The sequence below is a fragment of the Molothrus aeneus genome, chromosome 3 (genome assembly GCF_037042795.1).
Source record: "Molothrus aeneus isolate 106 chromosome 3, BPBGC_Maene_1.0, whole genome shotgun sequence".
Lineage (NCBI taxonomy): Eukaryota > Metazoa > Chordata > Aves > Passeriformes > Icteridae > Molothrus > Molothrus aeneus.
In genome coordinates, this window is record NC_089648.1 from 28,482,059 (window position 1) to 28,509,611 (window position 27,553).

Sequence of the window (27,553 nt, forward strand, 5' to 3'; positions counted from 1 at the left end):
ATGGAGAGCACACATGCTCAGCTCCGAACATGGAAAACAGCACATTTGCAGCCTCTGAATGTGGCTCTGCAGGCTGTGGCAGAAGCAATGGCCCAGGCAGTGTTCATCTGTGATGTGGAAAAGAAGCACTTTGTCCTGAGCAGCTACCACCTGCAGCCCAGGGCAGGACAAGAAGCAAATGTCCTTCCAGGCTTACCCTTACCCTTTTAGCCTACTCAACAAGCTCTTCTTCATCCTCTGAAATACATGCTGTCTTCCCAGACAACACCAAAGTATCATTGGCAAAGATTTGAGTCTTTCTCTATGGAGATGTAAATAGAAGACTGATAGACAAGTCACATTTCTGAGAATACTCAAGGAAACAGCCATGTAACTATTATATGATTCTGTAAAGATTTGTTGTGAAACTTGATTTCTTTCTTCCCAAATTCTTTCTAGCAAGCACATCCCTGATATCCTGAGTTTTCACAGCATGTCTCATAGTCAAAAACCCCAAGTCTCACCTGTAATTAGTTTTACATATTTTTAGCATAAACATTAAATTCTATATGTTTAGTCCTTAATGTTTCAACATAGTTATACTCAGTGCTTTGTACAAACTATCTGGGCTTAAATACAGCTAAAATGTCAAAATGTAGCTCAGATGTATCTATTTCCTGATCTTAAATGTGATGAGTAAATATAGACTTTATAGTATCCTTTCGTTTTTCTCACTTATGTATATCTTTATAAAGGGTTTTCTTTTATATATATATATAATTCCAATTTTGTCTTTAAATATCACTGAGTAATTAATATCCTGAAAAAGCAGAATTAAGACTGAGAAGTAACCAGCATTATTATTTTTTTTCTAAGACTGTGCTCCGGATGACACCGTTACAACACTGGAATTGGTCTAGACTTTGCATATTAATTTTTGCATCTTGCCAGTGAAATCATGTGTTTATGCTAGTCAGTTTAAAGCACATCTCAGAAAACCATGAACTAGCACATTACCAGAACATTTCAAGGGGGGCAGTACAATTTTGGAGGCTGCCTCACTTGTACGTACACTTCCCTGGCAAAAATAGTCACAGGGCAGAGTGAGAAGACATGACCCTCTGACAGTGTATAAAGTCATCCTGTGCAGAAACTTGCTGGGTTTATTCACCTTTATCTCATATTATGTAACAAAATAGGTAAATTACAATGTCCTTATACACCCAAAACGATTTGATTGTTTTATCTACCAGTGAAAGAACAGAAAGGAACATTGGATGCTGTCTTACACAAGAAAGTAATTAATCAAATAGCTCTCAGAAACTACCTATATGAAAGTAATCCCATCTTTCACAGGAAAATCATAAATTATAAAAGGACTCTAAAAAATCTGCTACCTTTTCACTTGTTTCTATCAAAGGGTTGTTATCACAAACACCTGGTTGCTGCCTTTTAAATTAGCCTAGCTGCTGCGTGAAAGAGGAATGCAGATTTATGCAGAGTGCTAGCGTACTGCTCTCTAAGTAGTGCCAGCTGAAGAGGGAAGCATTTGGGACTGGGCAGCATCCATCGGGGGAGCGAGCGTGATTCGGAGCTGGCTCCAGCTCAGGCACAAGCGGCGCGGAGCGGATCAGGGAGCCCTGGGCCGCGCTGTGGGACAGACAGGTGGGACCTGGAGCGGCGCCAGACAAGGACGAGGGCGGTGGGGTGGGCTGCAGACGAGCAGCACGATCGCCTTCTCTGCCCAGCACGGCTCTGGGCTCCCCTCTTCGCCGCTGCGGGTGGGAAGGGGCAGGCCGGGGGAGGTGCTGGGGGCCGGGCGCTGCCGGGCCGGCGCTGCCCTCTCCTCCCGCCCCGGGCCGAGCCGCTTCTCCAGCGCCGGGGGCGGCGGCGGCAGCGGGGCCGATGGTGGCGGCGCGGCAGCAGCGGCGGCGGCGCTGGGGGGTGCTGGTGCTGCTGGCGGCATACGTGGGCTACCTGGGGCTGGGCGCCGTCGTGCTGCAGGCGCTGGAGCGGCCGGCCGAGGTGCAGGCGGCCCAGAACCTCCTCCGGGAGCACTGGGAGCTGCTGGCCAACCACACCTGCCTGCAGGGGCCCGCCCTGCAGCGGCTCATCGAGGTGAGCCCGGGCGCGCCAGGAGCTCAGCGCCCGCTGGGGCTGCGGGGCAGGCGCTGCCTCCGCCCCGGAGGGCGAGAGCGGGGGGAAAGCGGCACCAACCGCGCCTCCAGCCCCCGAGTAACTTTAACAAAACCAACAAAAACCAGCAATTTTTCCTTGTGTTAGTGTATGCGCATACATCCCGAAGAAGCCGCCCACGGCGTGGGAGCTTTCCGTGGGCAGCCGCCTCTGCCGCTGCTGCGGCGGCCTGTGCTCCCCGCTGATGGAGAGATGCTCTCGTTCTCCGCTGCCCTCCCAACAGCCGCGGCGTTCGCGGTTTTGAAGCGCCGCCGGATGACCGAAGGTGGTGGAGTGTCCCGTTATGTGACAATTACGTGCCGTTAATTACAGGTGGTTTAGGTTTGCTCTTGCACTTCGGAAGCGTGAGTTATAGGCTGTGACGTCTTGCAAGCGGTAAATTCTAATGGGAAGGCTTTGTCGTGGTAAATTTAGTTGATGTTTATACTCGTGACAAACTTTTTCCATCTTCTACTTGTTTAAAGGGAAAGTGCTTAGGTCTCTTAAGTTATCCTTAAAAATGCTTCTGAAGATATTTGTAGGATGGTTGCAAAATGTAAAGCAACAACAAATGCAGTCTTACTAAAGTACAGATGGTTGAATTTTTATGATACAGATACAGGCAAAGTGACATAAATGGGTTCTCTCTTTGCTCAGCTTTTGCTTGAAAAAGAAAAACCTGCACTATTGAAGTGTCTTGAGTACTTACCCAAACCCTTTGATTTCAGTAGGTGCTGGTAGTTGAGTATATACTCCTTGCTTTGGTGTGTCTGCCTCAAATAGATGTTGCCAAATACGAAGAAAACCTGGGGTTGGTTTGTTTTGTTTTGGTGGGTTTTTGTTTGTTTGTAAAAACAGTGTACCGTGATGACTGAAACCATAGGAGCTGGTCACTGCAGTTCAAAGAATCTAAGAAACTTGGAACTCTGATATATACTTTTTTTTTTCCTCTTCAGCAGAGAGGAAAATACTAAAGCCATCAAATGGGATGATCAAGGGTGTTTCAGCAAGGCTCTGGCAGACAAAATTATGCTGATTCCTTATGTCATATTTTTATCCCTTGGCTTTCTGAGTGGTATATTCTCTGTTGGCAGTCAGTAGTACAGTGATCATACGCTATAAATTTGGGCCTTTGTAAGCTGCTGTAGTACCCGCTTTTACTACTTATGGTGTGACCTATGCTACCTGTGGAATTTAAATAGAGAGAAGTGAGAAATAGAGCAGAGAAGATCAGTCTGGCATTTCATAAAGCTGAATCTTAGTTAAGCTTCATTCAGCACTGGCCCATTGTGTAGTGAGCACCTGGTATGGCACTTGCCCAGGGGTTGCAAGCCCTTGGTGAATGATGGTAATGAGCTAGTAATGGAGAGAAGATAATCACAACTAAATAGGTAGAAATGTCATTCTGTCAGTTTGTTTTACTGCAGCATGACCTCTATGTGTTCTTGATACCCCGAGAATAGGAAAACCACTCAAATCCCTTTAGACCAGAGGTTGTTACAATATGCTGTGTGAGTACTTAATTGTGACTGAGCAAGCCCTTGATGGGAAAGTTACAAATAAGCTTTGTTTCATTTTGTGCAGTGTCTGTGTGTGCCTTCATGCTCTGAGAAGCCATACTCTTGAGTTTGAATGTCTTTGTGTGTTATTTTGAATAACTTTAATGCTGAGAAATTAATCCTCAAAAATCCACAGAACTGATACTTTCCTATACTCTTTTCTAATTTCCTAGGCAGCAATCACTGGCATGCTCTAGGTATGCTGAAAAAGAGATGGTTTTGTGTGAAGTAAATTGTTATTGCAGTATATTGCACATAGTTTATCAGGCAGTGTCATCACTGGCTCTTTTCAGATAAGAAACTTGTCTTCTAGATACACAGCTGATTATTTGCTAATTAAGAAAGACATAAAGCGTGTTTGTGAAAACGTAAAGCAATGTGTGAATTTTAATTGCCTTGACATTACTGGCAACTCCTCATTGTTTTCTTATAGCTCTCGGATTCCAGATAATGCTAAACTGTGTTTGTTTTAAGTGTATATGGGCCAATATGAAAAAAATCCTAGTTTGCTGAGCAATGTACAAATGTAATTTTACAACCTGTTTATCACTTAGTTCCTAGTTACCAGCTGGGAGGGGAAATCCACTGTTCCAACCCTTGTGCAGATGGGGGAGCAGCAGAGAGCTCCAGCTTTAAGGAGCTAGCAGGAGAGCAGGGAGTGAGGATGGTTTGGAGGGAAGCAAAGCAAACAAACCATGCTGCAGTAGCTAGATGAGTGAATTATCATTCAGTAATTTCTATGACTTGGGTCCTTTCCAAGGAAGAAGCAGCCTTCTACTTAACAAAGGAGAGGATGGAAGGAGGTGAAAATAGCAGACCAACAATAAAAACAACAGCGGAGGAGAATGTGTTAGAAAGTGTGTGACATCTGTGGTGGTGTGCCCCTGCTTCCTGTAGCTGGATTTTGTTGGGGCTCTCTTGCCTGGAGGAATTGGCCAGCTCTTCCCCTGCAGGAGCAGTTCCACATATCCCGAGTAGTTAAAAGTAGCACCTGCAAATGCTAAGCAGATAAACAATGCATGGTCATGTGTTTATGCACACACAGAGGGCACAATGGAGGCACTGTGGCCACAAGTCTCACTACAGTGCATCCAGTGATGTTTACTCAAGGAACACATAAGTTTGACTCTGTTGACCCATCTAAACCCAGACGATTGTTCTGCTATTGTATGCAGTCTGACTGCACACGTGCTCAGCAGGAACAAGACTGAGAGCAGGCCATCCCCATGTGCCACTAGGCAGCATGCAAAGAGGGCAATATCTGCCCTTTTATTATCATTATGGTGGTGATCTTTACATGCTGGAATTACTGGGTGTGAGGTCACATAAAAGGAAGCCCTCAGTAACAAGACTTGCAGAAGATGGCAGCAGATGCAATGATAGGACAGATTGCAGGTGATCCACTTTCAATACAATGAAGAAAAGTAGCTGGACTCAGCTGGGGAGAAAAATATCTATGTCCAGGCAAAAATTATGTTGGTTCTAGTTTCTGGAAATGTCCAGAAGGTGAGGCTGCACACAAAGAGGACACTTTATGTATGAGCATATTTCTTGGAGCTGAGACTCTTTCTGTCCTTTTGGGGTTGGGGACACCTAGACATGCTTTGGTGTAAATCACTTCTAGTACAAAAGTGCTTTACTGCATAGTGTGAGTGTATATGTAGCTCTAGTCCAGCTGAGCTGCCCTCCAAACTCACTCCTTTTCCTGCATTATTTTCAATGGTTACAGGCACTCAGCTGCTGTACTTGCCAGTGTCTCTTTGATCAGATAATTGGCTGTAGGGCCAAGCTTGGAACAGCACTTTTTGTGTATTACCTATTACCATGACATCCCTTTCATGCTATCCTTCATTTTTTTTTTTATAGAAACCTTTTGTGTTGTATACATATTTCCCTAGTACAGATGTTTCCAATTCTTATTATATTGTTCTATTGGTTTTCTGTTGTGGATATATAATGCTATTTGAAGACAGTTGCTTTCATAAAATGAGAAAATGAAAGCTGAGCTAATTTTTTTTCTTATTTCTAGAAAGATGTAAGGTTTAGTGAAAAGGGCCTAATGCCAAAGGGCAGGTTATAAACTAAATGGCTGCAGGTGGATCTAGATACTCTTATCTCCAGAGTCAACAGCTAGAGGTACACAGAGAGTTTGAGTAGATGTTTACAAGAGCAATGAGATCCCACATGACTGAAAGATTCTCATCAATACCTTGGCTTGTACTGACATTGAACCAGCAGAGAATTGTGACAGCTGTCAGGAAATAAAACCCTGCAAACACAGTTTACTAAAATAATCTTGCACTCAAATGATGCAACAGGAAGGGGTGAGCATCAGAGATCACCTGCCAGTGGTGAGGGCCTTAAAGGAACAGCACTGACTCCTGGTATTGTGGAGCTTTAAAATCTATATGGAACTCAATTTGGTTACATTACCTTGTCACAGGGTTGATCCCCTGTAATCGTTTTTTCCAACTTTGTGGTTATCAAAATGTACTGCTGCTTTGCTTAAGCTACAGCCAATTCATCATTCTCTAGACCTGCTGGTTAAAAGAGCTGTGGGTGCCTTTCCAAGGATGTGCATTCTGTGCTAATAATACCATCTTCTAGCATCCCATTGACAGAAGTTGTTGAAGGTAAAATCATTATTCTGTAAGGCAGTAGGCTGGCACTATGTCATCAGACTTCTTGGAAGGTGATGAGAAGACATCACCTTCCTCTGATGACCTCTTTCTGGTTAGTTGGCTCAGCCCTAGGTCTTCTGGTAGTGTCTAGTACCTGTGTTCAAAAAGAGAAAGGCAAGGGAAAAAGCATGGCAGCCTATTATATCATACCTCTGCCAAGAGAGATATGTTCTTTTGATATTATCAAATTCCAAGTTACAGCTGGTCAGGCTTGGTGAGAAGTAACAAGGGAGTGTAGCCAGCTGCATTTGAGTGGTGTGTGTCTCAATAGTCTGTCCTACCAGAAGATTTGAGACCAACAACTAGCAGTGAATAGCTCAAGACTGGGGGTGCCTTCTAAAAGGAGAAATGGTAATTGTTGTCAGTTGTTTGAAGATTTGGGTTATTCTTATACATATTGTTCTTCATACTTTATCTTTTTTAATGCAATTAAAAGAAAAACAACTGGGGAAAAAAAATCTCGGTTTTACTAGGATAATGCAATGCAACCTTTCTGTATTCTGTTAATTATACAGGCAACTTCTTTGAACTTCTTTCAACAGGCCCTGCCTATTTCTGTTGCAGCCCAGCTGTTGTCATTGGGGTTTGGGAAGTGACTGGAATTCAGCAACACTCTGTCTCATTAATCACACCACAGATTCTTCCTCGATATAAAAGCTTAATTTTCAGAAAAAGTACTAGTGGTTTACAGTAGCATTGGTTGCAGCATTACTCCTGTAGGCTACATCTTTTGTTCCTCTCCTGTTGGTGAGTAAGTCTAGATGAATTCTAGAATCCGTAGTGCACATCCAGCTGTGAAGTAAAAGTGCTTTTGCTCTCATGGTTCCTTTGGTATTGAGGAACTAGTGCCAATTACATTGGCAAACATTGCTGGGGAGATGGGGGAGCAGTTACTTGATCTGCTCTGAGGTTATTCAAGTGGCATAAAATTAAGGAAAAAAAAAAACAACACTATGAATTCAAAAGAAAACCCAGCTGGGTTTTTTGTTTGTTTGTTTTTTGGTGGGGTTTTTTTTGTGCCAGTTCTTTCAGGCAGAATTCATGTAAATTTACTCTCCAGACAAAGACAAGGGATCAGAGCTCATGGCTGGGAGGGAAAGTGGGATTAATAATCTATTTGTCAATTATTTGGAAATTAATTGACCTTTGTCTTTGCAATCTGAGACCAATGTTAATGTTAACTCTTTTCTTCTCATTTACATCTGGTATCCTGTGAGGCATAAATGAATGTTTATATGCCAACGTTGCACAGAATTTCCAGTGCACAAAGTTTGTGAGTTGTTTTCTTATTAATCTAAGTGGTAGCTTGGTGCCTTTTGAACACCTTATTTTCCTCCTTTATATGTTGCAAAGGTGAGGAAATTGTCTGGAAGGAGGCAAGCCATTTTCAGGAGTTCATGTATGCCCTGGAAAAGTTGATTTCTGTACATGAATATATAAACTTCAACTAAACTAAGAATAAAGATTCTTATGCCAGTCAATTTTTACCTTCTTTGAGAACTGCTTTCAAATACACTTACTAAGTACTGCTTTTGCCTTTAAAGGTATCTCAGGATTACTGTCACCTCTGGCCAGAATGCCACAGTTCAGAAACAGGATAACAGCAGTGACAGGAGCCACAGTTTATAAAAAGGTCATTTTTATGACTCTTTCCCTGATGGTTTCCTCCAGAAAAAAAAAAAGTCATGAATTCTTATAGATATATTTGGTAGAGTCATAAGCTTTTGGGGCTTTGCTTTTGTCATTTTCACTTAACTTGCTCATATTGGGGAGGGTAGGCAGATTAGAATCAGTCTGTTTAATCATTTATATAAAGCTTATTTTTTGCTGTAAAGATTATGGGAGGAAAGAGAAGCATAGTGTTCTGAAGAAAGAGATTGTGAAGAACATAGTGCCTCAGTTTACATATACACATTCATTCATTCTTTACTGCCGACCTTAAATACCTTTTTTGAAAGCTGTATGCTGGTCATATGCTGTTGTGACTCAGTGCAGAGGTGAAAGACAGAATTTTTAGCTGGTGTCAATGAGGTCAGATTAAATAATGGTCCTTCCTTTTGCAGGACTTGGTGATCAGAAGCTGTGCTGCAGCCACAGGCAGGTGGTGGGGGGCCCACATGTGATGATAATTGTGGAGGGGAGGAAGTGTAAGCTGAGAAAGCTGGGAGTTGCCCAGAGCTGATAACACAGCAAACATGGTAAATGGGACTTATGGGTATGGCTGAAGGATAGAGTGGCTCTGCAGCAAATACAAAAGAATTAACCTACATTTTTGGGGGAGGAAGATGCAATACTCAAATGTCAAGTGGAAATCAAACTGTAGTTGTTGGGGCTGGGTTTTGGTGGTTTGTTTTTGTTTTTTTTTTTTTTTTTTGGTTTGTTTTGGAGTTGGTTTCTTTTAGCTAGACAGTATGAACAGATCTTTTGAGTGTAATTCAAAGTGTATGGTTGAATTTTTGCTGGTATGACTGTAATAACTACTTTGGGTTTACTGCTGCAAAGCTGAGTAGAACTGGTAAAACTCCAGTATAGGTGAGTCATGCATTATCAATCCCCTGTGGAAGTGCAGCCTCAGAGCTGTGAAGGGTTAAAATTCAGGCTGCAGGAGTGATTTAATTTTTTTAGTTTCTTTTTTTGACTATGATAAGGAAACTGTGGTAACGTTGTGTTTGGGTGTTGCTGCAGAAAGAACCAGTGGCTGATAGTAAAGGACAGGGAAAGAAAGGAGTATTGCCATCCTAAAATAAGTGTGATAAGGGAGTCAACAGAAATCCACAGCTTCCTCACAGGGTTACCCCTTAGCTTGAATTCAAGCAGGGAGTTCCTTGTAGAAATATGCACAAAGCAGCCTTTTTTACTGGGATGTAATCTAACATAGAGCTTGTATTTGCAAGCATGAGTTTATGCCATTCCTAACTGAAACTTCAGAGTTTATACTTGAGAAAGGTGGAGCTGGAAGCTCAAGTTGACTATTCTGAGACTTTTTTTTTTCTAACAAAGGTAACAGGATAGGCATCTACATTTTAAATAAACCTCTTTGAGTGGACATCACTTGCATGGTCAAAAACCAGAACAACCTACTTGAATGAGAAAATTAGCAGCCTGCAAATGAAGTTTCATTGACCCATGAAGGTCTAAGAATTTATAATCTCAATTTATAAATCCTGTAGGAGTTACAATAATTCCCACAAAACTTTTATCTGTAGTTTAAAATTATGTAAGTATTGTCAGCTAAGATGCAGTAGTCACTGCAAACTTTAAATTATTACCACTTTAGAGAGGGGGAAGTAAGTGCAGAGAAGTGAAATGATGGTTTTATGTTGTACAGCTTGTCTGTCAGTAGAAACCAAAAAACCACTGCATTCTGGCTTTTTCTTAGTATTTTAACCACCCACCTGTTTCCTTTCTGCTTTCTGAATTGCACATGACCTTTAAAGTTCCCAAAATATCAAGCCCAAGCTCTGCAAGTTCAGTATTTTTTGGGTGGTTGTGGTATTGACTGAGGTCTTAGGTTAGGCAGATAACTGCTTTTGAACACTGGATTTAAGATGCTTCTTCTCCTAATGCCTTTTAATTTATTAGGTTTTGAGGCAGACACTGTACAAATCTCCTAGTCCTCTATCCTATCTCCTAATCAGTGTACAAATCAGCATAATTAAGAGAAAAAGCAAAACACCTAGGATTTCCCCTCGAAGTAATCATAAAGTAAAGAAAAGTTTCTGGTTCTCAAAAAGGCTGGCTAAGGAAACTAAGCACTTATGCAACATGTGTGATTCACTTTCTTTTTAGTACCTCCTGAACACACAGGCTAAAATATACTTCAAATTTATTTGAAAATCCATAACAGAGACATATCAACACCTCTTCAATGGAAAAAGCAGGGAGAATTCAGCTGTTCTGCTAGTGTTTATCAGCTAGGTTTTTTCCTGTATTCTCTCTAAAATTATAAACCATTTTTAATTTTTCTATGAAAAAGAGCAATAGTCTAAAATCTAAAGAGAAAGAGCAAAAGTCTAAAGGAATATAGTAAATTAAGGAGAATATTCACTGATATCTCCCTGAATGCTCGGTCAGCCTTCAGGAGTTTGCAATCCAATGACTTCCTGTGCCAGAAGTAATCTCTGTGCATTAATAGCCATCAATGGATTTCTCTTTCATGAATCTGCCCCCATGGGCACATCTGCAGGAAGGCAAGCTCCATTAGTTCTACAATTCTCAGAAGAGTCAATCTTTTGTTTTCTGTCATCATTGTTGCTATGTCAAAGGTTGATTCTAGATAGTATAATAAAACATTTTTTACTTTAGGAAAACAAAGACTGTATCCTTATCTCCAACCACTGTGAATCTTCCCTTTTAAGGGTGGCATCAGTTACTCTTTCTTCCTAACAGTAATGAACTTGACATTTTTTCTGGGAGTGTTGTTTTATTCAAGTGGCTTTGATTTGCATGAATATTCAGTGCTCCCCCTTTGGGCTGGCTTCAACAGGTGGGTGGGCCTAATGGTGTTCTCTGGTTATTTGATAACAAGATTTAACAAATGAATGCTTAGAGACTTCTTGCTGAAAGGGCTTGGAGACCTCAGCAAGCACACCAAGTGCCTCAGTACCAGGAACAGAAAACAGCTGGCATGCTGCAAGCTCAGGGCTTGCTCTCTGCCAGTGAGCAATGGTTCCATGGTACTTCCTTGCCACTGCCAGCAGTGCAGGTCACTGTCCATTATGGGCAAATGCTGTGTCTTCAGAGCCTCAAGACACATCCTGTGCTTCCTGGCAGTAGCATCACTGCCTGGGGAAGGTTTACAGTGACCCTGGGATTCTGAGTTGTTACGAGTCACTGCAAAGCTGGCATAAGTGCTCACAACTGCTCAGCCTCTTGCTTCTAAACCAAGCAAAACAGAAGTGCTGCAAAAATGTGAAATTAAACATTTAATGACTTGGTTACTGCTGCTTGCTTTTCACATTATGTCTTTTGCAGGCTCTTTGTTTCCCTTTTCTGCATGAAGGTTTTTCCATTTCTTTGGGCCAGTTGTGCCACAGGTTCTTGCAATCCTCTCTGGTTCTTAAGTGTTTTTGGCTTTAAAACTTGATGTCGAGTGTAATATTATCTACTGCTGAGCTTGTATCAGCAAGACATCAGGCAGGAGAATGGACAACAAACATGCTGCATGTTTGAGTTTTTCAAGTATCCCTGATCCAGCTGGTAATAAATTTATCCAAGAACTGGACTGTGGCTGTTCCAGAAGGTATATATGTGTTCAAGACTAACTAAGAACTGCAGAGACCACAGTTTTCAGAAGGAAATTTTGAGGAAAATATCAAGCTTTTTATTTCAAATTTAACTACTGGTTTCTGGACGGGGGGAAAAGTAGGTCATCTGTATAATTTTCCATTGTCTCTCTTGCCATTTGACTTACTTTGGAAGTTATTTTATGTTCATGCACACTGATTCCTTTCTAGGCCATTGTCTGCAGAATTTCTTACACTTCTTAAACCGAAGGTCAAATGTTGTCAGCCTGCACGCCATGTAACCTGACAAACCTCAGTGCAGACACCAGACCTGGAAGAACAATGGGTGGGGGAATTACACACAACTGTTCAAAATAAATCCTTTTGGAGGCTTTTTGAGGCAATCTTTTCTCTCTCTTGTTCTTGTTTTTTATTTTTTTCAGGGATAATTACAGAAGGAAGCAAAACGCAATACAACATCTGTGGTCCTTAGCCCTTCTCAGAGCACAGGCTCTCTGCTCTGTCTCATAATTTAGAATTTAATAGATTATAGTGTGACTCTAAGGGATTTAAGTTGCCTTCAGTTATGAGTAAATCAAGATATTTCTGAGAATGCATTATCAAACAGTGTTTATTGCTTAGAAAAATGTGTTGATTTCTGAGCTGCTCCATCTTTGTGTGAGAATTAGTAGCTCTAGAGAAAAGAGGTAATGATCCTTTTAGTTAAGCTGCTGCTTGGGACCCTGGAAACAGTTTTTAATTCACGGCCTTGTATAATATTATAAAAATAATAAAAATTATGTAGAGCACATTATATCAGTAAAATGGGACAAAGCTTCCTCACTTTGCAGGCTTGACATGCCAGTTTGTTTGGTGGATGTATAAACTACAACTCCTTTGCAAAACCAAAAACTGATCAAAATCTGAGTGTGATTCCTTTTATTATCAGTGGTGAGAGTTTTATCAGTCTTTTTTGTTGGGATGGGGACAGTATTATTTAGTATCTGCATGTCTTTTTCAGAGATGATGAATTTTATGTGTTCTTGGTTACACTTTGCATTCAAAGATAATCAACTGTCAAGTGAAGTGTGAAATGTTTAGTGTCCGTGCTGTGAATAATGTTGTTTTGGACACAGCTATCATTGATTTTGTTGGCATGGGAAGGTATAGTCAGATGTGGGCACTGTTAAGATGTCTCATATCTTATTTTGGCATAACTCTGCACACTTCATGTAGTGACTTCTAAGTCTTTCCCAGGAAGATTGAACATAATCAGGCATAATGCTAATCTGATGTGTTCATTCCCATTTGGAGTCCCAATGTGGGGACGTATTGGCCAACCTGAGTAGTCTCAGTCTCCTATAACACACCAGATACATTCCTCCCCAGTCCAGGGGGCTTCTCTGCAAGGGATCTGTATCATTTACATATGTGTGTATATTTGCTGCTCTGGGACTTCTGCCATTGGAATATCCCATCTGGAAACATTTCATTTTCCTAATGAATATGTCATAAGGCAGTCTTAATTATTGTCTGTCTAGGCCTTCTCTAGTTAGATCTTACCTCTAATCTCTTCCGCATTTATCTATATAATCTACCATGTGCAAATGCAACTTTACTGTATTGCTGTAGATGCCCTTTTCTTAGAAGCAATATGCTGGCTTTGGCTTTTCTGACCTTGCAGCCCTTTGGTCTCTAAGGCACAAGAGATCCTCTACTACAAAAGGGAAACAACAGAATCAGAAGTGGTTGTAGTTTGGTTACCAGTCACATGAACTTGCCTTAAAGGGGTTTGTGGGAGCTCATGTTATTGTCTCTTTGCAGGGTATCATCCAAGCCTACAAGAGTGGCATAACCCTCCAGGGAAACACCACTAGCCTGGGCAGGTGGGACTACAGTGGGTCTTTCTTCTTCTCCATATCTGCAATAACAACCATTGGTAAGAGCTCCCTGCTTACAGGGCCACCTCATAGGTGGGAAAAGAGTGGGAATGAGGGCCTGTACTCAGATACTGCTCCAGCACTGTGTGGTTCCCTGGAGCTTGCAGTAGGGAAGCACCCATGACTCCAGCCCTAGGAGTGCTTTGTCAGTGCCAGTAATGATCTCTAACTGATCAGACACAGGGATAATTAGATCAGGACATAATCCTGATAAATTACATGGCTTCTGGGGCCTGAACTTCATGGTACTGCACTGCCTGGACTTTCCCAAGTCTTGTGCACTCTGAGAGGTCTGAAGTGAATTGTGCATTGAAATGGGCTTTTCCTATCACAAGGACAGGAATTATCTTGGACAATTTTTAATGCTAGCTGTTGTGTCTTCAGAGACTGTATTTATGAATTATTCCTCCTTATTACTGCCTGTATTAGATGAGGACCTGCTTGTTCAAGTGGAAGTTAAATAACTGGATAAACATCACAATTCAGTTGACTCGGGTTTCAGCAATTGGGTAGTGCAAAGCCATGAAGAAATGATGGAAATAAGTAGGGGGAGGGAAAGTGAAAAAAATAAAATGTACTGGGTACAGAGCTAGTTAAGGCAGGTGCTGTTAATTATTGTCATATTTTGTGTCCCCTGTCCCCAAAACTATTAATAACTTGCCTGATGTCTTTTTCTTATGGTATGACCCAGTATTAAAAAAAAAGTAAGGGAGAGTATGTGGAGAGATGGTTGTTGGGTATCAAAAATCCCTCACAGGTTTTTTGATTTGTCAGCTCTCTTTAAGTATTTTTTTAATCAAGATTTTTCTTTTTGTACCCAAATGGAACCTTCTTTTGATATCTGATTGTTTTTGAAGATACATTGGCTCCAGAACACTAAGCCCCCAAGCATGAGCTCAAAGAGAGGGTTTGTGGGTTTTCTCTGGGGGTGGAGGTGAGTGGGTGGTGGTGTGTCATCTTCCTGTGACTCAGTACATCTTTCTGTCCTGCTCCTTTGCACATGCATTGTTCTGGTTGGGAACACACTTTCATTGTGCTGCACTGCCAGGCAAGGGTTGCACCAGATGATGGCAGTGGAGGCTCATCAGACAGGCTTACTCAGGTTATGGGTTTCCAGCAGAGCCTGGTCAGTTCCTTCCAGCCTTTGGTACAAAGCAGCATCTGCTCAGAGCTGCTTTGCGTGCCTCAGTCGTGAATCCTAATGAGTTTCTAAGCCATCAGAGTGACTGTCTCACCATGGCCAATTTAAGTTAATGATATTCAGGAAGAATCAAATTTATCATGTTAAAATAATAAAATAAGGGGATGTTGTGATGTTGGCAGAGACCTAGACTAAGCATTTCTGCTCTTCTATACAAAGAGTAGCTGCTAAGCTACTCTTCCCACCCCAAGCCCCTGCCCCCACTCGCCTCTTTTTTAAAGTAAACCCCTTGTCCTGATGGCTGTAGGGGAGGAGGACAGGGCATGACACAACTGAGTTGATAGCAGAGACAATTGAAAGGAACCAAATCTTGCAGCTCTTTATCTCATGATTTTAAAGCTGGTGCTATGACTCTAGAGACTTGTTAATGGTTTTCAATTGTGGATTTGAGAATGCCATACAAGCCATTTCTGTGCAGAAAACTTCAGAGGACTGGACCCTTCACTCTGCTTTTTCAAGTGAAATTGTTAGTTGCATACAGATTAGTGTCATAACACTCTGTTGATAACAATATGTTGTAGAAGAGAAAACTGCAAACGGTTTCACAGAGCCTTACCCTGAGTCTACTATCATAATCTCTCTTTATGCAAATTCTTGAGGTAGTTGAGGGGTTCAGCCTCGATGAGGATACCATGGTATGACTGGGAAGGATAATTGATTATGTCAAGTAAAGAGACAAACTCCTTTCCAAAGAACTCAATGAAGCTCAGAGGGGTCAGTCACAATGGGAAATTTCATGTATAAGGTGTGGCAATGAGATAAATGACAACTGAGAAGGCTTCTGGAGAATTTGTAGCGCTTTTAGTGTTCTTACATGGCAAGGAAGGGTTTATCTCAGGCTGTGATTATGGAGCCAATGAAAGCAGGTCCATCTGCACAAGATTAGCCCATAGGACTTAAAACCCAAGGCATTCTGGCAAATGAGTTCAGGAAGGGTAGAGTTAAGATGATAAAGCAGAAGAAAGATTCTCAGGAATTTAGGGGTACTATTTTGAGGAATATGGAAAGCCTCTATTCCATGTGTTCCAGCTGCAGCAAGTCCTTTGGCCTGTTTGTCTCTTCCACATTTTTTCTTTGTAATTAATGCTATCTATGCCTTGCTGGCCTCTTATGCAAAATAGCATCTTTGTGACTCTTGTCCTTAGTCTTCTCAAACAGCACTGCCAAAACCACTATCACTTTTACCTTCATCCATTTCTGTTCTGCCAGCTTCTGTGTTCTACTTTAGGTGCTTTAACCCTTCCACAGAAGGCGAGGTCCATTTCTCAAGTCCTTACCAGAACACTTTCTCACTGGGATACAGGAGGGGATGATAACTTCTTTCCCCATTAACACCAACTGAGGGGCATTAGCTTCTTTCCCCACTAACGAGGTTTAAATCCCCATGTTTCCTGTTGCAGCATCTTCTGCACTGTATCCTTCTTCCAGTTAAATGAGAGCCTCATCTATTTTCACTACTAGTGATTAGAAGCAGCATGTGAACTTTGCTTAAAAACATAGCAAGTTCTAACCTGCAGGCTGGACATAGTTGGTGCCTCAATTGCAGATGTTTAAAGAAGAGATATGTATGAACTAAAACCTCTTGTTTAAAGAGGTGCCCCAAAGCCTATGTAGTTTTTGGCCAATCTCATTATTTGAATGGAATTGCATTTATAACTTTGGTATGGTCAGTCCTGGCCACCTGCTGATTCTTTCTCCACACTGTTACTCTTCTGTGCTTTCCTCGTTGCTGTCCTTGACATATTATATCATGCCATATTTTATGTTATCTCATTTTCTGCAGATTTTTCCATAAGAACCCTTTCTCCAGTTTCTTGAAGGGTCATCCTCAGAGTTCCTGTAGAGCTGTAGTAGTAAACATGATTAAAGAAAGAAAAGCTAACTTGCTGCTGATTTTATCTCTCAGACTTCTTTATCCCTTGCCGACACAAAGTCTCTCCTTTCTGTGTTTACTCTCCTCCTTTTAGTTTGGACTAACAGGGCAGAGGTCAAAGCAAGTTCAGAGTGGGGCACAAGATCAAAGTTCCTAAAGTCAAACGACCACAGGGTGGTGTAATTTCAGAGAAGGTGCTAGGGAAAGGCTCTTTCTGTAGTCAGTGATGAGGCTGAGCCTAAGAGTAGAAGGAGTATTGCTCTCTCTAGCCTGAATGTCCCACTTAATATTGGGTGGATGGATGCCATTGCCTAGTGCTGTGTTGCCATTTTGTGATGGCACAACCACTGGAATTCAGTTGTATGAATTTCAAGGGCCCTTTTTTAAAATATAAAAGGGGGCAAGTAAACCATCTCACTGTGAAGGAAAAGGGAAATACCTTCTCCCTTTTCTTTCCTTCTCTGGTTAGCACCATACATAGCTCCTAAAAGCAGTACCCCAAAGAACTGGGAGACAACAACAGAGGCACAGATCAGGCTATTCAGTGAGTGATGGTATTAACCACCCTGTTACAGACATTTAGTAGTTGCCCCAGAGGATCCCAGTGTAAGGAATAAAACAGTAGCAAGTTCAGGGCTGTGAAATTCTGGTAGGGTAAAGCTTTGGGCAGCAAGAGTTTCGTGAAGACTCTGGCCATCTGCAGTGCTGCCCAGTGTCTGGTGGAGCTCCTGAAAAATGGTCAGGTTCCTCCTATTGCTGGCTGACAATCTGTTGGGGAATTCAGTTAAACTAACTTCATGTCTCAAAGTGGTTACTTGGAACCACTTTGATATTTGAATCCTCTGTGAACCTCAGGATCCTCTTGTGTAGGGGAATTCTCAGCTGAAAAGCTGCCAGTGTTGATGTGTTGATCTTTTCCCTGCCCTGTGACAGCTGGCAGAGCTTCTCTATAGGCTTGGCCAAGGAGGATGTGGCACAGTGGTCCATGGGAGGTCACTGGTGGGTTTGGGGACAGCCACTCGCAGCAGCATCCTCTGAGCTATCTCCTGAGCACTGGAAATGTGGCCTGCTTTCCTGACTGCATGCTATCTTACCCAGCTGAGCCTAAGCCCACTACAGAGCTTTCAGTGTATGCACAGCATGAGTCAAAGACTGCAGTACTCATCTGAAGCATTTTTTTCACTCAGTGAAGGAGTGTGCAACCAAATTTTACTCTCATCTGGAACTTCATAGGGCTGAAACTGTTAATAACTTCCCTGGTTCAACCTGCCAGGGTCCCAGTGAGCTTCCCCATATATGACACAGTTCCTGAGATTCTCCCACCACTAGCTTTAAAATCAAATTCTTAAAATTTTTGGTTTGTTCTAACCATAAAACTGAGAAGCCAATGCCAGCAGTGTGGCTGCTTGGGGATTTTGTCCTGTTTCTGTCCCACGTGTACAGGCTCCATGCCCGTAGCATCCTCCCTGGATGGATGAATTGGGAATAGCTGACTTCCCATGCCAGGTGTCCTCAGCTGTGTGCAGCTGATAAGTGTTCTTGAACTTAGTGCAGACTTGGTGGGTACAATGTGAAATCTCACAAGAAGGTTGAGAAGCCAGCATGTTAGTATGTTTTATATAGTTATGGAGCCATTCAAAGCAGGAGGGAAGATAGGAACCCCTGACTTGCTGATCTTCAGGTGCATGTAGGTGGTACCAAATGACCTCTGAAAATCCTAATGCTTGTAACATCATAAAATGATTCAGGCTTCCTGGTACCTGAGGAGATCTCCAGTGCAACTGTCTGCTTAAAGCAGCCAGCTATGAGGTCAGAGCAGGCTAGTGAGTGCTTTGTCAGGGCCACCTTCCCGCTAAGCTGGGGCCATGCTCACATTTTAAGGAACCAGACAAACATTACCATAAGGCTGTGTGAGTGATCAGAAGGTGTGTTTGTAGTTTTTCTACTATGAATTACACAAAGATGTCTTTTCCATCTAAAGTGAATTTTCTTTTTTTTTTCCTTCAATGAAACATTTGAATTTTTCATGGAAAAAACCTTTCATTTCTTCTGAATTAAAACATCCAGATCACTTGTAAAGACCACAAGGGAAAGAAATTTTAGAATTCCTGAAAAGTGTTAGAGGAGGAGTTAGTGGTGGGAGGAGCTGGATTGTTTAAGGATTTAATTTCCTCCAGTGCCTGGGAAAATAGGAATGTGGCTCACTGAACATCACCTCAACTGCCAAGCAGAGAAGTTTTACTGAGTATTTAAATGTGTAATGAAAAATAAAATAATTGTGACATTGATATCCCTCAGTGAACTGCACAGTGGATACCGGGCCCCCAGGTTAGATGAATTCCTGGTTACTCAAAGCAAAATATTGTCAACAAGAGCAGTCTGTAAATTTGGGATTAGACCCATGTCTGTAGGAAATGATGGCTTGTATACTTTCATGTAGGAGAAAAGATTTAATAAAACAAGTGTTGCTTCTCTAACCATAGCTTTATTAGTGGTTTTAGCACTCAAACACATTTTTTTGGGGAGATTTGGTTTAATGCTAACCCTGGATTTTTCTGCAGATGAAATTTGTTTTTTCAGATGTTTTTCAGCCTATGATAGACATGTTTTGTTCTAAGCACTTTTTGATGAAAATACTCTTATATCTGGACAGTGAGAACAAATCTTTCATTGTGGGTAGCAGGAAGTTGCAGCTGCCTCAGTTAACTGAGGGCACTGCAAGTACTGTCTTGTGAATGAAAAGATCTTTTACTAATAAGTCTTATCTTCTTAAGAAGTCTACAGAGATTCTGAATCCCTTATGGGCAGGAATGTAATGGGAAAGCAGGGGAAAAAATCCTTACTGTTACACGTATTACTTACTTAATACGTGTAACAGAAGCACATGAGTTAAAGCACATGGTTATGAGCATTTAGAAATAAAACCATTCTTGTTTCCTCCAAAGAAGCTTAACTTACATTACACCTTATTTCAAAACAAGAGGAGCTATACATGCACTTAATCCAGCTGCTTCAGTGGAAACACACATAGATGTCTTTGCAGTTTTTAGTGATCATTTCTCAGTGTGTCTTTGCTCAGACATGTACCAGTGGCATCCCAGCAGCAGGCTCATGAGGGATGTGACACAACTGGCAGTGCAGTTTTAATTTCTGAATCTGGTTCAGATCTTCTAATATCTAGCTCACAATGATTTAAGACACCAACTAATACTGAAGAGAGGAAGTCCCATTTTCCCATTCCTGCTTAAGTTTTATAACAGTTAAGGTTTATATACAATTAGGTTGGCATTTCTTTGTCTAGTGCAAGAACAAGTGGATGTAACCAGACAGGAGTAAACTTCTGGCCATTTTGCATGATCTAAAGTCTCCTATGCTATTTGATTATACTTAATATCCTATATAAAAGCTGGTGGGACATGGTTTTTTTGGCATGTGTACAGCAACTGTGTACCAAGTCTTCAGAAAATTGTCTCAAGCTGCTGAATCCAAGGGAGAAGGGAGCCAGAGAAATCAAATGCAAAGCATGTCTGGTGTTTGGAGGGCTGAGTTTACTGTGCACATTAGACCTTCCTACATCATTTAACTTGCCATTCTAAATTAATTGTAACATACGAGTTAAGTTTAGGTGCCATCCAGCCCTATGTGGCATCCCCACAATTCTGAATGCTGCTGTGCTTCACACAGTGACCAGAGAACATGGGCCTTTCTTCTTTTGTGTTTTTCTGCAGAGAAACTTAGAAATCTGTGATTAAAAGAACTGCCCAAGACATTACAGAGTCAAAACTTGATATAGAAGGAAAAGAAAGGGGAAAGGCTGTGGGGAAACTACCTTGGGAATAACTGGCTGTAAATGATTGTGACTCATCTTCAGCCTCCAGCCCTACCATAAATGCCCCCCAGCACTTTCTCCAGGGCCAGGTCAGGCCACAAAACACCCTAATCCCATAAGAGAAAAATTGGAACTAATCCACTGAAATGTCACAGCCAGTATGAAATGCATCACACCAGACACATCTTTCTATAATTCACTTAGAAGGGGTCATCTACCAGATGTTCTTGCCTACTTGTCTCATTTACCATACTTGTTAGTCTAGAAATGGTGAAAGATGGCAGAAATTAGCAATCATTCGGGAAAAGTGCATTAGCATTGCTAAGAAGGAGTAGCACTGGCATGAAGTCTTAATTTAGCCCCTTTTTTTGGACTGTATTTCAAAACATTTAGTTACATAAGAGCACTCCATTCTTTCTGGAGGATGCTGTCCCCCTTCCCAGGGACAGGCTCCTGGGGCTCCATTGGAGGTGTATTGTGTGCCTAAAATTATTGAAGGGGAAGTCCTCCATGGAATCAAATTTGGGATTTGTGGGGGTGCATACTTAGGAATAGTTTGCCCCCAGACCATTTTCTGGGTGTAGTTTGCTGGCAGACATGCACAATTGCAGAGTTGCCCATGGTGTGAGATTTTTGTTAGCAAAAATTTGGCACGTGTAGATATCCCCAGCTCATAGCTGCGCACATTTCTACATTGTTGGTCAGTGGCTTATTGCATCTGGCATGTGACAGAGGTTAGTGAAGAAATGGGACTCTGGAGTTAACCACAGATGTTTGCACTCTCACTTAATCTGGGATACAGAGCCAGCCCTGGGGCCTCTCCCTGCTGGGGACTGCTCATTTGCCCTGAGGCTAGAGCGCCCAAAAGCAGGGTAGCAAGGCAGCAGTGGAGGGGGCACCTCTGCACCTCTGTGCTTGCTGTGCCCGTGGCTGGGCAGTGCTGGGAAGGGGATAGCATTATTTGTGGTAAAAAGATAATCTCCTCTGTAGACATACAACAATCTCTAATGAGCAGAGGTGATTTTGGAATGTAGTCAAGGCCATAGGTCTCTGACTGGCTAAGGCAGTGTTGAAATGTTTGTGGTGTGCTTGTTCTTCCGTCTTTGAAAGCATCCTGTGAAATATACCCTAGTTAAATCTGACTTTCTTGTGGCAGAAGACACTGGAAATTACAAGTGCAAGTCTGAAAATTTATGGGACATTTTAAAAAGAATGTATGTGGAATGAAGACAAGTGATTTTGAAGCCAGAACAATCTGGGGATACAAGCAAGGCTGTGATTGCAAGGCAGGACCTTTTATTAGATCACTTCCTATGACTAGAAGAAAGAGGAAAAATTTAAAACTCCTTTTTCTTTAGGTCAGAAATTAAAGTATTTTACATAGGTTGAATGTAATTTCTCTGGATATATTGACTCTAGACAATAATTTTGACAATTTAAGATGTTTTTGGTACTTGTGGTGCAAAAGAATATAAGCAAAGAGGCAGTGTTAAGTTCACTAGTCCTGTGGGACAAAGGTAGAAAAGGGTGGTTGTTATAATTAAAACACTATTGTTGTGATTCAGAGACCATCTGACAGCCATGCAGGATCATGTACCAGTAAAGCCCATGCCAACAATGCTTAGAAAAATTGAACTAAACGGAAGATTTGCATTTACGTCAGATCCCAGCCAGGGCAGTGGGTAGGGGAGAGGAAGTTGACTGGTAAATGGAAAAGGAACTAAGCAAAATTGGCAGCAAAGGAATGTTATTTTCCAGCCCATGAGAGGATATGACAAACAATGGATGTAACTTACAGTTATTTATAAAAAAGGTCCTTTTGGAGCAGTGACCTTCTCACCTAACTTCTGTGGATGATGGAGGTTCACCCCTCCAGGGGGAAGGGGTGCAAGCAGAGACTATTTTAGATTTAATGCTTCATTAAAGCATTTCATCAAATCCCTTGTCTAGGCTATGGGAACCTGAGCCCCAGCACTGCAGTTGGTCGAATCTTCTGCATCGTGTTTGCACTTTTTGGGATCCCCTTGAACCTTGTAGTCCTGAACGAAATTGGGCACCTGATGCTGCTTGGGGTTCAGCATTGTGCCTGTCGCCTAGAGGAGGTGTTTCACTGGCAGGTAAGCAGTATGGGGCAGGCATGTCTCAAAGAAAAAAAGACAGAGGACTTTGTCTGGTATTTGAGATCCTATGATGAACAACGACAGCCTGGCTGACTATTTGACCAAAAAGGCAATAATACTCAGGAATAACTGGAAGCAAATAAATTTAGTCTATGACAGCCCTCTGAGGTGTCAGATAAAGTTGTTTATTAATTGAGGGAAATTCTGTGATGAATGACTTCCCCTACAGCAACAGAAGTGATAAAGCATTGAGCAATGCACAGTCCTAGATTATCTAGTCTGTTTATCATCAGTTTTAGTTAGAATTGCATATGTAAGTTACATGGGAGCATTTGTGGAACAGGCTTTAAACTGGCATGAATTTAGGACGTATGAAGGTGATGCCCAGTTTGTGTTGGCTTAGTGTCAATGTTTAACCTCAGCTGGCATCTAAGCACCATGCAGTTACTCACCCCTTCCCAGGGGGATGGGGAAGAGAATCCAGAAGAGTAAAAAATCATGGGTTGAGGTAAAGACAGTTTAATAAGTAAAGCAAAAGTTGGTCACACAAGCAAAATAAAAAAAGGAATTTGTTCACCACTTTCTATCAGCAGGCAGCCATTCCCAGGAAAGGAGGACTCCATCATGCGCAGCACTTACTTGGGAAGACAAACTCCATCACTCTGAACATTCCCTGCTTCCTTCTTCCTCCAGCTCTATATGCTGAACATGATGCTGCATGGTATAGAATATCCCTTTGGTCACTTGCTCAGCTGTCCTGGCTGTGTCCCCTCCCAAATTCCTGTGTACCCCCAGCCTACTCACTGGAGGGGTGGGATGAGAAGCAGAGAAAGCCTTCACACTGTGCAGGCACTACTCAGCAACAATAAGAACATTCTGTATTACCAACACTGTTTTCAAAACAAATTTAAAGCACAACCTCCTACTAACTACTGTGAAGAAAATAACCATCCCAGCTGAAGCCAGCACACATGTAGGACAGACATGCCATTTCTTATAGTGGAATTCAATGAATGTTTTTATGCTTTTGTGGAGTCCATCATCATATCATCATCATCTCCAGCTGAAAAACAAGCTGGACTTTCCTTGCTTCCCTTCTTGTGACAATTTTTTTTCCCCTTCCTCTTTTACCAGAATAAAGCTTCCTTCCTGATGAAGACCTGTGCACTGGTAACTGGCTTGTTATTGTTCCTCCTGCTACCTCCCTTGTTATTCTCTGACAAAGAAGGCTGGTCTTATGAAGAAGGCTTCTACTATTCCTTCATTACCCTCAGCACTATAGGGTTTGGAGACTATGTGATTGGTGAGTAGTTCACATTTCATTGCTTTCACCTACTGAACAGCAAATCCATGACACACGAAGCTCCCCACGTGGCAGATTGGCACCAATAGCAATCCCCAGACCTGATGATCAGTATGTTGTGGTGTGCATTTGGCAGGTGGGAAAAGACATGGTTTCTGCCATAGCAATGCCACCTGAGGAAGAACAAAGGCATTGTTTCCCAGTCAGTAAGTGGCACTGAAGTGGCCTTTCCCTTGAATGACTACGCCACCAAGCAGGAGTGCCATGGTTCAATCACAGTGGTTGCTGAGGGCACACTTATCACACTCCAGTGCCACTCTGCCTCTTCATTAACAGACAGGGACTGTTTCTTCTGTCAAAACCCTAGGTAATTATTTTCTAAAAGGCAACTTAAATCACTTAGGTATAGGCTGTCAGGCACTAGGCACTGCTTAGCTTTGGATGCCAAAACCCTTTGCCAGAGGAAATGGGATTGAATTCACACCCACTGCATTTGCTGAAACACAGGACACGCCTCTTTGATAAAGACTTTCTCATTAAAAACAAATTGATTATAGAAACATATGCACTCTTGAATTCCTGAGAGACAGAAGAGTAAAACATCCTATTACAGATTTGCTATTTTCTTTTCTTCATAGCACTTGCTTGATGCTTAGACAACTTAGTGGCATTACCTTAGGACTTGTCTGTAATACATCAAAGTTATGATTAGAGCTTGTGTAGGCACATGTAAATAAGTTAGGAATAAAGTTAGCTTGGGTAAGGGTAGCCAGATGGAGCTTGACAAAAGCTGGGTCAGGTCAGCATTTTCCTGTACTGATTTTACAGGTGATGCTGAACTCTGTGCTACAACAGCTTTACTTCTCTCAGTTTCTGGTAATGCATTTGGTATTCCTTCCTCTTCCAGCTGTGCCTTCACCTGTGTAGCACCTTTGTAACTGGAATACTGCCACAGAGGCACTAGGTTTGGTATGAGAATAATTGAATGTCAGTTGTGATGTATAGAGGCTAAACAATTTTGCCTTACAATTCTGTATGAGTGGTTTATGCCTCAAAAATGAGGTTCAAGTGACCTTCACACTGTTTCCTCACTACTGTGATACAGAGCTGGGAGGAATAAATGACCTGTGGGGAAGCATCTCTGCAGAAAAGGATCTGGCAGTCCTGATGGGCACCAAGATATCCATGATCCTGCAGAGAGTGACTTGTGGCCGTGAAGGCTGGTGATAATTTCAAATTGTCTTCCAAGGTTTGGTTATTCTTAGAGGTTTTAGGACTGCTCAGGCCTCTTTTCTCCTGCTCTCAGAGACTCTTGCTTATATCTGGTTTAACAAGATACATATAGTGGTGCATAAAACCTGCTTACCTCTCTGCCTGCAGGGATGTCTGTTACATGCTAATAGAATATTGTGGTGCTGAGTGATAAGCAGAGAAACTAAACTGTGCTTGAGTGTAGATAATTTCACTTTGACATGGATGTAATTTGGGATTTAGTTTTCTTTCTTGAGAGTGATAATTACAATTCTTAAGGAGTACTAGGCTGTTGCTGACACATGATGAAACATACTTACAACATTAGTTCACATGCTAAGTGGATGGCATACGTTTTTTTAATGTAGAAATCACTAATATCCAATGATATTTCAACTGTCTTTGCTTTACATGTAATGTCTCCTTTGAGGTACTCTTGATCCAATGTAGAAATGTTTTGGGTGGTTCTGTTGTAGGGATGAACCCAGATCGCACCTATCCAAGCTGGTACAAGAATGTAGTCTCTCTATGGATCCTCTTTGGGATGGCCTGGCTAGCACTGGTTATCAAATTTTGCATCAACATTCTAGAGAGCTCCAGTTACTTCTGTCAATGCAACAAGAAGAGCACAGAGATGGCTGAAGATTTAATTGATGGTAACAAAAATAGCATGACTGGACTTCAAAATGCGGAGATCTGCTGTGACAAAGACACAAAAATGAAAGGACCAGTTGAATCTCACTCTTACACAGCTCCTACAGAAGCCCTCTAGGGAGGAAAAATATTCTGTGTCCTGCAGGTTTTAGTGCACCAGAGATGAGCCATTTAGAAATGTGTACATGGAGCTGCTCTGACCTGTGAATGGGGTGAAAGTTTGCTTATTGAGCTTGAAATGCTTTTATTTTGAATTGAACAATGACAGAATATTTCAGTTCCAGCACCACCAAGTACTACCAACAGGACTCTTAGCCAAAAGTAGATTTGTGGAAGTGTTATCTGCGCTCCTACCTCAATCTGTGAGGTAATCTTTGACATCCCTGAGCAGCACTAGCTGCTGTGCATTTCTTTACATGATTTGTGCAGTCTCTAGTTATACCTATGGCACTTTGCAAATGCCACAGCCATAAAAGCAAGTGCCATTTAATGCAGGAAACAAATGGCATATTGCCAAAAGAAATGAAAAGCACTGTTTAAAGCTATCTAGCAATCATGGCAGATGTGCACCATCACCTATATACTTGTGCTTGAGAAAGGTGGTAACAAGGTTTTGCTCTCTGATCGTTCATATGGGGATGGCAATGAGGAAGAGCTCGTAGAGGTGCCTGATAGAAACAGATCATTCAATTTTTTAAAAAGTAATTTCTACATCAGAAGTCTGCTAACAGAAAGAGACTGGGTATGCTATTCCTTACTTCAGAACTTATGTGGATTCATTCTTGGAAATATTTTGCAGACCAAATGTCATCAGCTCAATGCGACAGTTCATTTAGATAAATTTGTATTTTGTCACATCTTGGAAGTCAGAAAAGGAGGACTAGAAGCAATTTTAATAGTCAGTGGTTCCAACATTTTCCTATCGCCAATATTGACAAGGGCTACTTCAGTCTAGAAACAGACTGAATTTTCTTCAACTATGATCGAGAGATGCTATTGTGATGAACTTCTCATGTCATGAATGATTAGTGTACTGTACCTCTTCTATCTAACATCTTATATATAATAACAACTGCCTTTGATCTGTGGAATGACATGCTTATTTGGTTTTTGTGTCAGTCATGAAGCAGAACTTGGTTGCGTCTTTTTAATTCCATCAAATTCTCAAAAATCTTTTTAAATATTGTGCCATTTATAAGGGCACAACAGTCTAACTCCTGGTGCTGTTTGTATTCCATTATCTGTTTTCTCATTTTGTTATTCCTTTTGGGCTATTTGCATCCTAAGCATTAACTTTGAAAACTTCACCATGGCAGCAAACCAGAATGAAGCATTTGATTGAGCCTTCAGCTTTTGCAATGAACCTAAGGTCCCATGGGGTTGTAAGAGAAAAGACTGAAAACAGAGTCTGTTGGAGTATGGGACTGAGGAATTAGAAATATTCATTGCTATATTCACAGAAATGGAGTGAGTGAAAAGTGTACAGTCTTCAGGAACACAAGTTCTGAAACATATATTGTGAAAAAAGTGTTTGTTTCCAGAAGAGGCCAGTCTTGAGTATTGATATCTGGTGGAACTGATTATAGGAAAAAATGCAGCAAAAGGATCAGCTGAATGAAATTCAGAATGTTGACCTTTTTCTGATTGCACAGTAGTAAATGTTCTCTCAAATACTGTTTGAAGGGGCAGCAGATATCAGGAAGGGAGACAGTGGACCTCTTGGATCATACTGATGCAAAATAAATACATTTCAAATTTTTGAA

At 41.6% G+C, this 27,553-nt stretch overlaps 2 protein-coding genes across 2 annotated transcripts in view; both read left to right on the top strand.

Annotated features, from left to right (window-relative positions):
* Window positions 1–23,809, top strand: part of KCNK16 (potassium two pore domain channel subfamily K member 16) — a 35,727-nt gene extending 11,918 nt beyond the window's left edge. The window contains exons 7-8 of the mRNA XM_066547879.1: window positions 13,444–13,558; window positions 23,717–23,809. The gene's annotated coding sequence lies outside the window, so the exon portion shown is untranslated. The remainder of the gene's footprint in view (window positions 1–13,443; window positions 13,559–23,716) is intronic.
* KCNK17 (potassium two pore domain channel subfamily K member 17) lies at window positions 1,885–27,553 on the top strand. Its single transcript, XM_066547878.1, has 5 exons — window positions 1,885–2,097; window positions 13,444–13,558; window positions 22,413–22,579; window positions 23,717–23,885; window positions 25,613–27,553. The coding sequence occupies exons 1-5, from the start codon at window positions 1,885–1,887 to the stop codon at window positions 25,906–25,908; spliced, it is 960 nt and encodes a 319-aa protein (XP_066403975.1). The 3' UTR covers window positions 25,909–27,553.